Here is a 15,775-nt window from a genome sequence, read left to right on the forward strand (position 1 = left end):
TTGAGTGAGATTAGTGTAACAAACATCAGCATAATCAAGGACAGGCAGAACAAGAGCTTGGACAAGGAGAGTTTTTGTGCTGACCGGAAGAAAATGTTTATGGCGATAGAGTGCTCTTAACGTGTTAATTACTCTACGCCTAACGTCGGACACCTGTGGTTCCCATGTGAGCCCACTGTCGATTGTTAGCCCCAGGTTCTTCACTTGCGATGAAAGCGGAATAACTTCGGTTTCAAAGAGAACTGGCGCCAATTCCACAGTGTTTACCAAAGAGAGTAAGCGGGTGCTGCCAAGTAATATGGCCTGGCATTTAGCTGGGTTGACTGTGATACCAAAGCAATGTGACCAAGTGGAGATATGGTTAAGGTCTAAGTTTATTTCAGCGATTGCCTGGTCCAGATCCTTAGCACTCGCTTGGGTATAAAGCTACAAGTCATCAGCATACAGATGGTAAGAGCATTTAATTTTAGAAGTAATAAGGTTAATAAAAATCGAGAAAAGAAGAGGTGAGAGAATTCCGCCCTGTGGAACTCCAGAAGTGAGAGTGCACCAGTCAGAAAACGTACGATCAGAACGAACCGCCTGACGACGGTCCTGAAGATACGAAGAGAACCAACCAGCCGCAGATGAAGATATATTCAGATGCCTAAGAGTGGCCAGTAACAGATCATGGTTAACAGCGTTAAAAGCATTGGAGAAATCGATAAGGACCAACACTGTCAACAATGAGGAGTCCATGCCGAGCCTCACGTCATCGACCACTTTGAGCAAAGCGGTGGAAGTACTGTGGCCACGGCGAAAACCAGACTGAAATGAAGAAAGTAATTGATTGGAATAAATGTAAGTGGACAGTTGTTTATGGACAATAGCTTCTAAAATTTTTGAAAGAAAGGGTAGAATAGAAATGGGTCTAAAATCTTTAAGTGCACTAGGGTTGGAAACTTTAGGCAGAGGAATGACATAGGCGTGGCGCCATAACGAAGGAAAAACCCCAGAAGACATAGAGAAATTAATAACATGCGTGATAACAGGGAGAATACATTCTAAAATTGAAGTAATCATAGTTCTACTTAACTCGTCATGGCCAACAGCATTCGATTTCACAGACATTATTGTTTTTCTAATCTCCTCATCTGTGGCTGGGGTAAGAGAGAAAGCGTTTGTAGTAAAACAAGGCAGGGCACTGATTTCAGCAATACTAAGAACTTTCGTAACAGGGTCTAAGGAAGAAGGTTTTGCAAAGTGGGAATTTAGATCGTTTGCCGAAAATAGAGAAGAAGTTAACTTGTTAGTAGATTTAACTACGCCAATCGATTTGAGAAATTTCCACGTCTCAGCTGGTGAAGACATGGCGATGTTGTGGTGAATGAATTTACGTTTTGCTGCTCTTACCATCTGGTTGCATTTATTTCTGGCAGCCTTAAAAAGGCACCAATTCTCCTCGCAACGGTCGCGCTTAAATTTGCAAAAAGCCCGATCTCGTCGTGTCATCGCGATACGTACTTCTCGCGTGAACCACGGCGCCGGAGATTATGACGTATAAATTATGACGTTATATTAATTATGACGTATAAATGACACTTGCTCTGCGCGGGCTATGAAATCCGCTGTAGACTTTTTTGGTCCGCGTCCGACTATATGTAGATTACGAATATGTTACTGCAATCGAGATACGTCTACGTACTGTTATGTCTGTGTCAAATAGCGATGGTGGCCGAATGGATATAACGTCAGACGTTCAATCCGGAGGTCGCGGGTTCAATCCGATATCGGAAACATATCGAATAACTGAAACTCGAATTGGCCTGATAAACAAAGCTGAGCTTATACGTGGGCCATACTGAAAGTTTCTGGGTTATTATATGTATATGAGACGATTATTTTTTTCTAAGTGGCCAGTCCAGGAATTTTCAGTATGCCCTAAGTAGTATACGCCTATAATTTGGACATCTAGATAGTTTTCTATTAAGTTAATTATTTCGTTCTTATTATTTTAGACGCATGTTATTGTACTTCTTCCTTAGTTTAACATTTTCTTTATGTTTTGTAAATAATTATACTGCACAAATGCAAATTAATGTACAGCACAATTTTTGTTACTTTTAGCTAATTTTTTGTTTATATTCAAATATAACATAAACAAATGAACAACGAAACGCAGAGTGTGCAAAATAATGCAGCTATAAATTTGACAGCTGAACTAGATGGCGCCGTTCAATTAATAACAACATATTTGATATTTTGTTGTGTATTGTTGTAATTAGATGGTCAAGTGCTGAGGTTACACAATCGAATTAGGTACCTCAAAACGTATGACGCCATCTGATTCAGCTGTCTAATTGCCGGCTGCCTTAGTTTGCATCTTTTGTACTCGTCTAAGTAACCCTGTGTCTAAGATTTTTGTAAGGAAATTGGCTAAAAGATTTTATATTGTTTTTGTTTTAATACTCCTACGTTCGTGTTAGTATATAATTATTTTTGACTTATGTAATTAATTCCTTATTAATGATCTTTCATAAACAGTATAAAAATATAGTTTTTAGGTGAATTAAATATAGTACCTAACTATATGTTTTTTTTACGAAAAACGCATTAATATGAAATAAGTTACCTATTTACTATATTTTTTATTACTACTAAGTAATACGTTAATCTGTAATCGTTGACCTCTCTAAAAAACGTAACAAATAAATGAAATTTAATAAATCTTAAAAAATACCGCACGAGTTTAATAATCTGAAGAAACGAAGTACTTATACCTAGTATTGGCGTGTTATGAAATCACAGTTTTTTTCAGCAAGTCAAGAGACTTCAGAGTTAATAGGGTCATTCGTCAAATGGCCACCTTATACTTACTACAAATGAATTCTATTCACCTATAAACAGAATTCATTTTAGTATAAGGTGGCTAGTTATTAAGGGGTGGCCAGTTATTGACACCTTATACTAAAATGAATTCTGTTTAGAGGTGAATAGAATACATTTTTAGTATCAGGTGGCCAGTTATTAAGAGGTGGCCAGTAATTGACGAATTACCCTACATATTATAACCTCCTAAGGCCCAAGGTCCTACCTATAGTACTTAATCATTTCGATGAAAATTTAAACCATATTAAAATTGGAATAGAGTTGCAATTGTTTTGTTTCGTTCAATTTTAAAACAAAACAAAATCATCTCTATTCCCTGCTTTATAGGTTCATATTTCAGTGGCAAATTTTGCATTTTTCACTTGTATGGCTGGGTTTTAGGAGGTTGTTTTTGGTGTAGAAAGGTCAATGAACTATTATACTAAGCCTAACAAATAACATTAACATTATCACAAAGGGTGCGCCGAAAGACGGCGCCGGCGGCGAAGGGCACTCTCTCGATGTCGAGGTAAAGACGTGACGTCACTACATAGTAGCCACAGATGTAGTGCTTTATGATTTCCCAGGGTCTATTGTTTCCAAATGTTTTAACTCATAATGTATTGTTTGCTCGCATTTTCGTTAGTCATAATTTATTTGGTTCAGAAACGCGTCACTTTACAAGATTGCCATAAAACAAACCTATAGTTCGTTTTTTTTAGCATTAGAAAGAACTTGCAAGAAGGTAAGCGATCTTGACATGTCTTTTAATTGAAAAACGCTTTTTAAAAATCAAAAACTATTACTTATGAAAGCAGAACAATATAAATGATCGTATTAGATTCATAATTGTTACATATTTGCCGTGACTTATTTTTAAAACGTGTTTTTCAATTAAAAGGCACATCAAGATTGTTTACCTAATTTCTAATGCTAAAAAAAACGAAGTATAACCTGTAGTTCGTTTTTTTAGCATTAGAAAGAACTTGAAAGAAGGTAAGCAATCTTGACATGTCTTTTATTATTTATTTATTTATTTAAAACTTTATTGCACAAAAGAATAACTTAATGTACAAAAGGCGAACTAATTACTACTAAGGCGAGGCGGGATTATTATTGTACTAAGGCGAGGCGGGTAATTGAAAAACGCTTTTTAAAAATCAATAACTATTACTTAGAAAAATATAAATGATCGTATTAGGTTCATAATTGTTACATATTTGCCGTAACTTATTTTTAAAATGTGTGTTTTCAATTAAAAAACACGTCAAGATTGTTTAGGTACCTACCTTATTTCTAATGTTAAAAAAACGAACTATATATATAGGATAACCTTACGAAAATATTTTATGACTAACGATAGTATGACAAACAATACTATATGACTTTAAACATTATGGGAAACAAAGGGACCCTGATTTTCCATCGTATTTTCACGGAAACGTACGAACGTGTCTTGCTATTTCAATCTCGCTACAAAAAGAACTGAGGTCGACTGAAGTAGCATGACAAATACGAATGTTTCCGAGAGAATACGATGCAGGAAAACAATTATGCATTACATCCCTATATATGCACCATGCGCGCAGTACACGCAATGTATATGCTTGGTAGTTTACCTATTATTTAATTGGTTTTGATTTGTTCTATTCATTCAATTATTTTTTGCTAGAATTAGTCCAAGCTAAGTTGGCAGCGATTTTGATAGCCCACACTGTGAAGGTGTTATTTAAACGTCATAATTTGATAAATGTTTGACGACTGACATTTAACCTTTTGGACGCCAATGACTGATATATCCGCACCGCAGGTCCAACGCCAAAGACGGATTAATCGGTCACAGACCACAGAACAACATTGACCTACGTTCACATGCATAAAGTCCAATTTCAGTTTTGACACTTCGGTGACGTGGCGTCCGAGTGTCTTTTGTGTTTGACACGGCGTCGAAAAGGTTAAAATAACCCTTGCAGCGTATGAATGGTGCCTAACTACCCCTGTTTTTTCGCTGTATCCGTAGACTCTATATATTAATGCATATTATTTTAATTGGGATATTTTTCTAGCTTTACGTTGCTTTCTATATAGGTACCTACTATTAGTTATTGTAGTAGCCTCAAATGTAAATTATAGCTTTGTGATTTCACATATTTTATGTTCAAAGTCCTGTATTAAAGCTTGTTATCTAAAAATGTAGCTATTGCTGTATAATTCAGTTGTTTTTTTTTCTGAGTAGGAAATAGTGAAAGAAAAGTATGTATCAGGTTGTCCAAGTCGTGTGGTCAACCAGATAAACTAAGTATTTTGTTTTTGTTTTCCGTTAAAAAATGTTTTACCTACTTTTTCCTAGTCAGATATCGATTAAGTATGCCCTTAAACGGACCATCTTTCTTTTTTTATACCTTGTATATTTAATGTTATTTTAAGAAATATAGTCGGTCAAACAACTTAGTCAGCAGAAGAAAGCGCGATATCCATTTTTTTTAAATTGCCGCTTTTTTCTTCTGGCGCAAATGGCTTGACAGACTCTAAAGTAGGTAATGCACACTTATTACAAATTGCAGCGTCTTATTTATTTTGCATTTCCTGTTTCTTTTCAGTGCTTCTGTTTTATACTACTTTTCTTTACAATTGGGTGGATCAACTATTTTTTGTTTTGCTAGCCATCACGTTTTAATATAGTCGCACCATTAAAAGTCTGCAGCGGATTTGATAGTCCACGCAGTGTAAGTGTTATTTATAGGTCATAATTTCATAGAAGTTCGACGTTTAAAATTACACTTGCACTGCGAGGGCTATCAAAATCGCTGCAGACTTTATACGGTCCAACTCTAACACGCATAACTATCACAAAAAATCGTGCTTAGCCCATTTCAACACCTTAAAATCAGACTTTTAACCTTCAACACTTTACCAGGTTAAGGGATATATATTTCCCATATACTGCACTTCAAACATGTCTTCTATTTTAGATGAGTAAGAGCGGTTTCGCACTACGTCCCGTCCGATCCGAATCCGATACGAACCCGTGAAAATATAGCACCGCACTAGACCCGATCTCCGTCATCCGATTTCTTTCCGTCATTCAACGTGTGCGGTGCGTAACTTACCATAAAAATAGTTCTACGGCTATTACGGACCATATTTTCACGGGTTCGGATCGGATCCGGATCGGACGTAGTGCGAAACCGCTCTAAGACTGACATTCGATTGTCATTTTTGAACTGTCAGCCTGGTAAAGGGTTAACGGACCTCAACTGCTCATTATAAGACATCCTCAATTCAATCATTGCCACCTTATCGAAAAAAAACTAAGAGATAACGTTATAGGGCGTTATTTTTTTACAAGGAAAAGTTGATTCACCCATTTACGCTATGGGGCTACAGTATATCAATTATTACCTCTTTTTGAAATCTCTAATTACATCATAATAATATGTATTTCAGTTCGCGAACGTCACTGGCGAGCAGTCGGCAGTCGCTGACGTCGTACGCTTCGCCGACGGCCGAAAGAGCCGCGTCGCCCGACCAGGCGGCGAAGCGAGCTTCATTCGTCGAGGTGAGTGAACCACTGCTGACGTCAGCCGCCGCTCCGTCGATGGAATAAGAAACGGAGATATATGTCAGTTCTCGGACGTTACTGGCGAGTAGTTGGCGATCGCTGACGTCGTACGCTTCGCCGACGGCCGAAAGAGCCGCGTCGCCCGACCAGGCGGCGAAGCGAGCTTCATTCGTCGAGGTGAGTGAACCACTGCTGACGTCAGCCGCCGCTCCGTCAATGGAATAAGAAACGGAGATATATTTCAGTTCTCGGACGTTACTGGCGAGTAGTCGGCAATCGCTGACGTCGTACGCTTCGCCGACGGCCGGAAGAGCCGCGTCGCCCGACCAGGCGGCGAAGCGAGCTTCATTTGTCGAGGTGAGTGAACCACTGCTGACGTCAGCCGCCGCTCCGTCGATGGAATAAGAAACGGAAATATATGTCAGTTCTCGGACGTTACTGGCGAGTAGTCGGCAATTGCTGACGTCGTACGCTTCGCCGACGGCCGAAAGAGCCGCGTCGCCCGACCAGGCGGCGAAGCGAGCTTCATTCGTCGAGGTGATTGAACCACTGCTGACGTCAGCTGCCGCTCCGTCGGTGGAATAAGTTATTCCTAGATTGAGAAGCTGTGAATATCGATGTTTCGTACGAGGTTCAGAATGGGTTTGATAAATTAATTAAAAAAATCGGCCAAGTGCGGGTTGTGCTCGCGCACGAAGCACGCGTACCATTACGCAAAAAACGGCAAAAATATCACGTTTGTTGTATGGGAGCCCCGCTTAAATATTTATTTTATTCTGCTTTTAGTATTTGTCATTATAGCGGCAACAGGAATACATCATCTGTCATGAGGCTGGCGAGGGAGACTGTTCATGACGTACAGCCTGATGACAGACAGACAGACGGACAGAGGAGTCTTAGTAATAGGGTCCCGTTTTTACCCTTCGGGTACGAAACTCTAAAAAGATTGTGCAATGTATTTTTCTCAAACATGCAATGAAATATTGATGTTATGTTCCTTATAATAGGCTGCGAAGTATGACGTTTCAGGTGCGGCTAGGACAAAAGGTCGTTAATGGAATTTCATACACATCTTGCAGGCCTAGGCCGGCAAAGTCCTCTTTTTTAATTTTCATTTCACAGATATTTGTGACACAGCATCGTGGCATTCATCCATTAAAAAAAACTAGAGGCAGTATTTGCTTTATGGTTCGTAATGACACTGCCACTACGCCTATAAAAAAAAACAAAAAACAATGTTTGCTATAATTTGCAGTTTTATTTGTATAAAATCAACATGAACTTAATAAATAATACATTCTATAATTTTATAATTTTAAATTATAAATTTAACTACACAAATAAAAACATTTAAAATATTTCATCTAAACGTTAGCGGTAAAAAGGTCTACTCAAACACGCGTAGTTATATTTTTAAATTGTTATGGAGGTAAAGTTGAAAAATATTCATTCTGTTTTATTGGATTTATGGTGCGTTGTTGATTTTTTGACTTAAATATGAGTTTATTTTGAGTTCCGACGAAATAATGAAATCAATATTAATTGTAATCGTAGGTGTTGGAATTGGCAGCGTAAGCAGAATTGATTTTAAATAACTTGCTGCCTCTGCCGCCAAGTCAAAGACGAAGTACCAATGAATATGGTTGCTTATGGCAATTTTATTATTTGAGAAACTAAGAAAAATGGCTTACAGTTTATTAGAAACAGTTTTGTGGCATATTTTAAATGAATGTAAGTACAAATTCGTCAACACTGTGGAAATTATACTTATTTACTCCATGCATAAAGCAACGATGTATGTGAAACATGATATCAACATGAAAGACTATGTAAACTTATGTGACGAAAACGACAGTCAGACGGATACAAGGCGAAAAAATCAAAGATACATGAAAACGTACGGGTAGTAAAATTACACGGCTCGTGTAAAACATACGCGTGATAATGATATAGGTACGTGTTGGTTATATTTTGGGTGTAGTTTACTTTTAGTTTTTCCTATAAATAAAACTTGGGTTTCGTGGATTTTTTATTTTATTTATTTCATTGCATGTTTGAGAAAAGCACTATACATACCTCGGCGGGAAATGGGGTTGCCCGCGCTCAGACCTATCCGGCCTCGCTTCGCTCGGCCGTCTATATATCTTCGGCCGGCAACCCCTTTCGTCCCGGCCTCTGTAGTAATGTACTATTTCTGTTGGCAGACCGGGTTCGTGGAGACGCTGACGCCGCAGTACACGCCGGGACAGAGCATCACGTCGCCCGCGCCGACGCCGCACGCGGAGGACCGGCTGGCCAACCTGCACGCGCAGCAGGAGGTAACATGACCAATACAATATGGCAACAAACAGTAACAAATGAAATGCTCCGTCCAGACCGGGTTCGTGGAGACGCTGACGCTGCAGTACACGCCGGGACAGAGCATCACGTCGCCCGCGCCGACGCCGCACGCGGAGGACCGGCTGGCCAACCTGCACGCGCAGCAGGAGGTAACATGACCAATACATGGCAGCAAACAGTAACAAATGCTCCGTCCAGACCGGGTTCGTGGAGACGCTGACGCCGCAGTACACGCCGGGACAGAGCATCACGTCGCCCGCGCCGACGCCGCACGCGGAGGACCGGCTGGCCAACCTGCACGCGCAGCAGGAGGTAACATGACCAATACATGGCAGCAAACAGTAACAAATGCTCCGTCCAGACCGGGTTCGTGGAGACGCTGACGCCGCAGTACACGCCGGGACAGAGCATCACGTCGCCCGCGCCGACGCCGCACGCGGAGGACCGGCTGGCCAACCTGCACGCGCAGCAGGAGGTAACATGACCAATACATGGCAGCAAACAGTAACAATAAATGCTCCGTCCAGACCGAGTTCGTGGAGACGCTGACGCCGCAGTACACGCCGGGACAGAGCATCACGTCGCCCGCACCGACGCCGCACGCGGAGGACCGGCTGGCCAACCTGCACGCGCAGCAGGAGGTAACATGAAGAGTTTTATTTGACAACGCAGAGACCCCAATTAATTTCCTTGCTCCCATTTTTAATTTCGATCGCTAGATTTCGTCACTCAAAAATCACATAAAATAGGAGTCGATTATCGTTCAAAAATGCTCCGAAATGTTTGACTTGGCAGAAAACCAAGCGTCTGAAACTATGATCACATGTTGAAAATTAAAAAAAAAAGTTGGCGTGAATTGGTTATGTATTATGTTCTTTCGCTTTACGACAATTTCGTGGTGTAAATTGCCGTGAAAAATTTTCCGCGCAGTGTTTTATTTTCCGCGCAATCGAAGTGAAAAGCAGAGTGTACAACAAGGGCATAAATGTCCATTTTTACCCTCGTCTACTATTTGGATCTTCGCTTCGCTCAGACCAAAAAATTGCCTCGGGTGAAAATGGGTCACTTTATGCCCTTGTTGTACAATCTACTATACTGATTGAAAGTATCTTGAATAATCAATGTGTTTCACTTGACTAGGTATAATATGTCGCTGTCCTTTTCAGATAACCCAACTCAAATCCGAAGTAGAAGACCTAAAGGAAAAGCTGGAAACCCTGCGCGTGAAGCGAGCCGAGGACCGAGAGCGCCTGCGCGAGTTAGAGCGAGTGCGACTGCAGTTAGAGCAGGCCAACGAGTTCAAAGCGCGCATCATGGAGTCGCAGGCGCAGCTGCAGAGGGACTTGCAGAGGGCGAAGCAAGAGGTGAGGTCTGGAATAAGTCGAGGAAGAAATGACAAAGAAAATAAGTTTTTAAGTCATATTAATTTGTCTATGAGTTTTAGTTGCCTAATAAAAACTTTTTTTTAAATTCAAATTAGTATCTTAGAGGTATTTTAGCTTGGAGTAGTATAGTTGTGATCTAGATAAAATTGGCACATAACTCTCGAGTTAGAGCGCGTGCGACTGCAGTTAGAGCAGGCCAACGAGTTCAAAGCGCGCATCATGGAGTCATAAGCGCAGCTGCAAAGGGACTTACAGAGGGCGAAGCAAGAGGTGAGGTCTAAAATAAGTCGAGGCAGAAATTAAAAAGATTTTTAGTTTTTAAGACATATTAATGGTATAGTCGCCTCATAATCAATATTTATCTATTTTATTTTGATATGATTAAAGAGATATAAATACTTTGCATGTTTATTTAGGTCCGCGAGGCCCAGGAGGCCCTGGACAACCATAACGACGAGACGGCGGAACTGCAGGAGGCGGCCGAGATGGCGGCACTCGACAAGGAAATGGCTGAAGGTAACTAAATACGTGGAAACTTCGTCTTATGACACAGATTAACCTTCTAGACATGGGCGTCGTCACCTGATGACTGATGAGTTAGGGCAGCGGTCGGCAACCAGCGGCCCGCGGGCCTCATGCTGCCCGCGAACCTCTCACTTGCGGCCCGCGAGCCTCCCTGGCTATGTTGTATGTAATATTGACAAACGAGAATGTCTGATAAAGTCATAAATATTAACAAAGTGTGGCCCGCGTCCACTTCGTTGACTGCTATGTGGCCCTTGGTTGCTAAAAGGAGGGAGGGGGGGTCAGCTTATATGGCTAAGGAGAGAGGAGGGGCATACATTTAGTTACAAATTTCTTATGTTATTTTATTATTCATATGTTTAATCCGTCTTTTACCATTGTAGTATTTTTTTAGGATTTTTTGTCATCCTAAAACAATTTTGCCAGATTTTGCGTTTTAAGGTTAATGTCTGGTAGACCGAGCTTTGCTCGGAAACATAAAATCTCGAAAATTCCCGAGAGATAAGACCTAGATAGATCGATTTATCGCCCCCGAAAACCCCCATATAGCAAATTTCATCGAAATCGCTAGAGCCTTTTCTGAGATCCTCAATATACATATATATATATAAATAAACAATAATTGCTCGTTGAAAAGTATTAGATTAATTGCAAGGAGTTGAAATCTGTCACCATACCTAAGCTAGAGTCGGACCAAAAAAAGTCTGCAGCGGATTTGATAGCCCACGCAGTCATGTCATTTATACGTCATAATTTCATAGAAGATTGGCGTTTAAAATAACACTTGCACTGCGTGGGCTATCAAATCCGCTGCAGACTATTCTTGGTCTGACTCTATTAGGAAAATACCATAAAGCAACTAAAAACTTTTATTTTTTTCAGAGCGCGCCGAGGCCCTTCAACTGGAGCTCGAGTCCTGCCGCGAGAAGTTGGAAGAAGCTACATTGGACCTGCAGCTCATGCGCGCCGAAATGGAGGCCTCGGGGAACACCCGTGAGTTCTGCTTTACATCACACTCGCTTGTAATGGGGGTATTTTACACATGTAGGGCACTTTACCACACTAGTGCGGTGATTAGCACTTTACGTGACTATACTCTGTATCAAAAGTAAACAAACAATTGGTACATTTTCGGGTAGTTATAATAATGTGTTGGTTAACCAACCAAATACAAAACCACCTGGATCAGTCACTGGACGACCTGATTTTAACCTATATTAACAAGCTTTTATTAGGTCGACCTGTATGTAACTAACTATGTAATGGAATCTAAGGTAACTAATTTAACCATCTTCCAAGGATCGTAGCGTCATGAAAATTGGCAGCTGTATGTAGTTTTGATGACATTACAATAATATGGTACTGTCGAACTGATCTGATGATGGAGACAGGAGGTGGCCATAGGAACTCTGTGATGAAACAACGCAACCTAATTGTGTTAGGGGTTTTTAGAATTGTCTCGATGAGTATTAGTTGTCTGTCGTAAGAAAAGTACAGTCAGCGATAAAAGCTTGTACCAAAAATGAAATTTTTGCCAAAAACTTATTATTTGATCATGTAATGTTTTCATCCTCCCTCAATTGGCTTAAGGAGCCATTTGAGAGTAGATTTTGTTTACTTTTATTTAAATACCTAAAGATACAGACTATAGGTCGAATATTTAAAGGGCCATATGTACTGTGAAACGTTGTACGATACACGTGCGAATAGGTAACTCGCAATTGTGTCGATTTAAAACACTCTTCAGTCGTCTTTTAATTTATCGCCATTCGTTGCGAATTTCCTACTTTTCGTACTTGTGTCGTAATTAGGGTTCCGTACCCAAAGGGTAAAACGGGACCCTATTACTAAGACTTCGCTGTCCGTCCGTCCGTCCGTCCGTCCGTCCGTCCGTCTGTCACCAGGCTGTATCTCACGAACCGTGATAGCTAGACAGTTGAAATTTTCACAGATGATGTATTTCTGTTGCCGCTATAACAACAAATACTAAAAATAGAATAAACTAAAGATTTAAATGGGGCTCCCATACAACAAACGTGATTTTTGACCAAAGTTAAGCAACGTCGGGAGTGGTCAGTACTTGGATGGGTGACCGTTTTTTTTTATTATTTTTTTGCATTATGGTACGGAATCCTTCGTGCGCGAGTTCGACTCGCACTTGCCCGGTTTTGTACTATTCTGTTCATATCGTTAACGGGTATGGCGCAGTCAGGATTGGGATAGTATTGTAATAATTAGCACAAGATTTTTTTTCAAATGCTTTATAAAATATAGATTTTATTTAGTTTTAAAATTTTGGGTGTAATTTCTATACATAGAAATTTTTTGTATTAAAATATTGTTGTTCGCCATTTGGGAGCTAAAAATACAATGAAATAAAAACTAGTTTTTCATAGTTCCAGAAAATTTCTATTTTTAACTCATTTTGGCGGCCATGTACATTCAAAAGCAATGAAAGTGACTCAATTTTTATTGCTCTTGAGTGTATACAAAAGCAGCACACACGGTTATACAAAAATTTTCGGGGTCCACGTCTCAAATTGCTTTATATTTTTACTTTGTAAAGTATATAAGTACTGAAAATATATTTAAATTTAGATAATAAATAATATATTTATTTTATTTTATGTTATAATTATTTATATTATATTTTTATTTTATAGAAAAACTTAAACAGCTTACGGTTGTACGTATATATCGCAATTTTTGGTTTTGGGTCGCACATAGGTACCATTTATTTTGTATTATATGCTCATATAGTTTCATATTTTATATTTTTATTTTTAATTTTATGCACGTCCGTTACACATTCACTGCTTTGGGTGTTTAGAGGCTTATTGGCGGGAATTTATTTTAGTTAGAAAAAAAAACGCAGTACGTCGATGGCGTAAATCTATGGTTTTCTTTCGTCTATCTATATGTTAGGAATATTAATACTTTTTTTTTCTGAAACGGCAATGTGAAGCATGTATTTACCCACATTTTAATTAGTTACATAATCTATATTGACATAATTATAGCCTGACAAGTTCTTTTTTAGCCCTGATATAATGTCACTACAAACAGCTTACATATAGCAACAATACGTGTACGTCATGAATAGTCGGGACAGTGTGTATTGGCATCGTGCAAGAGCGAGTGAGGTATACAATTATGTACATGTGAGTTGTAGAAGTATGTTTCCCAATCGAAACCCAATCGAAAGAGCATGTTTAGTTGATAATTAAGTATGAATAATTTACCTATCCGCCATAATTTGATTCTAAATATTCGACCTCCGTATATATATTTACCAGATTCAGTCACTCGTGGTGGTAATGGCTCATTCTTATAATAAATATTTTTGATTATAGCACTAAAGACGCCTTAAATGAGAAAAATAATAATTTAATAATTAATATTCATATTTAGTACAAAACTAACCAGTTTATTACAAACTCACTATGAAAATCAGTACCCGTCATGTCAACAAATAATTTCACAACATTGTTTAATGGAATGCTACTGAATCCCGTATCCTTTTTCTGTCGCAAGTATTTTAATGTATTTAAAATTATTTGTTTAGCATCGGTGTGAATTTTTTTGGGCATTTTGATTGCAAAATCTATTATTATCCTGAAATATTTACAATCATTTTCGATTTGTTTACATCGGTGACATTCAATGACTTTCAATGTCGGATGTCAAACAAAATAATTGCCATTAAAATAAATTAGTTCCATCGAAAATCCGCAACGTGGCGAGGGCTAAAAAGGAACTTGTTAGGCTTTACATATTCTTGAAATTTTACAACTGAAAAAGCGCCGGTGGCCTAGCGGTAAGAGCGTGCGACTTTCAATCCGGAGGTCGCGGGTTCAAACCCCGGCTCGTACCAATGAGTTTTTCGGAACTTATGTACGAAATATCATTGATATTTGCCGGTTGGTTTTCGGTGACGGAAAACATCGTGAGGAAACCGGACTAATCGCAATAACGCCTAGTTTACCCTCTGGGTTGGAAGGTCAGATGGCAGTCGCTTTCGTAAAAACTAGTGCCCACGCCAATTGGTTTGGTTGTCAAGCGGACCCCAGGCTCCCATGAGCCGTGGCAAAAATGCCGGGATAACGCGAGGAGGAAGAAGAAGAAATATGATGGGATTCGAATAGTAAAAAATATTTTTTATGTGTGAATGTGTTAGGTCTTTATATAATATTATTTGCATGTATTTTGTGTCTGTGTTTGTGTCTACAGTCTCCCGTTGACATGACATACTCATATATTTTATTGATTCTTACATAGTTTTGTACTTAATATCGGGTTAAATTAATTCTCCGACTAAAAAATACCAATTGAAAATATCTTTCGCATTTTCTTAATATAAATCTTATTATAAAGAAATTAAGAAAAACAGAAATGTATTCACTAAACTAGAAAGAGCTCCCCACTTCCCTTCAAATTTCGAGACCTACAACTAATCCATGAAATCGGTCATCAATATTTTTTGGAGGTCAAAATATTTGACCGGCACTTTGTTTTAAGTCAAATAAATATACCGTAAGCTGTCGCTAGACGGACACCTTTTTTAAATTTGAATAACCTTTTACAATAACCATTTAACTACGACTAACATTCCAAATTACAAAATACCGAGCCTTAAGCCCCGTTTCCATTGACGCGACCGACGCACGGGAGCTGCATGCCATGTCCGCCCCGTAACCGGCAACCGTGTGCGCTGACCAGAGCACCCGTACGCAGCCACCGACGACCGCGCCGCCACCGGATACGAGATGCGGCAGCTGCAGCAACAGAACGCGCGGCTCAGGGAGACCCTGGTGCGGCTGCGGGACCTCAGCGCGCACGACAAGCACGCCATGCAGAAGATGAACAAGGTGAGACGACAAATATAAATTAAATTAAATAAAAAAATTGGGCGCCATTTTCCTAGTTCTCATTTCTGGGCCGAGCCTCGTCCTTTTAACAGACCTCATCGCCTACTCAGCAGATAAACAAGGTGATTCTTAACAAACAGACGCACTTTTGAAAGAAAAGTGGACGCCTTTTTCCTTTTTTTGGCCGGTTGCGTTACACATTGATATAAGGCCTCCGGCTACGAGATGACGGCTGCAGCAACAGAACG

At 39.6% G+C, this 15,775-nt stretch overlaps 1 protein-coding gene across 1 annotated transcript in view; it reads left to right on the forward strand.

Moving 5' to 3' along the window:
• LOC134676300 (dynactin subunit 1) overlaps positions 1 to 15,775 on the forward strand; it is an 89,902-nt gene that overhangs the window by 16,528 nt on the left and 57,599 nt on the right. Inside the window, exons 5-11 of the mRNA XM_063534675.1 lie at positions 3,326 to 3,376; positions 6,295 to 6,406; positions 8,614 to 8,727; positions 9,916 to 10,113; positions 10,551 to 10,650; positions 11,542 to 11,652; positions 15,379 to 15,527. Of these exons, the coding sequence (XP_063390745.1) occupies positions 3,326 to 3,376; positions 6,295 to 6,406; positions 8,614 to 8,727; positions 9,916 to 10,113; positions 10,551 to 10,650; positions 11,542 to 11,652; positions 15,379 to 15,527 (835 nt within the window). The remainder of the gene's footprint in view (positions 1 to 3,325; positions 3,377 to 6,294; positions 6,407 to 8,613; positions 8,728 to 9,915; positions 10,114 to 10,550; positions 10,651 to 11,541; positions 11,653 to 15,378; positions 15,528 to 15,775) is intronic.

This window comes from Cydia fagiglandana, chromosome 24, assembly GCF_963556715.1.
Source record: "Cydia fagiglandana chromosome 24, ilCydFagi1.1, whole genome shotgun sequence".
In the NCBI taxonomy this organism is placed as follows: domain Eukaryota; kingdom Metazoa; phylum Arthropoda; class Insecta; order Lepidoptera; family Tortricidae; genus Cydia; species Cydia fagiglandana.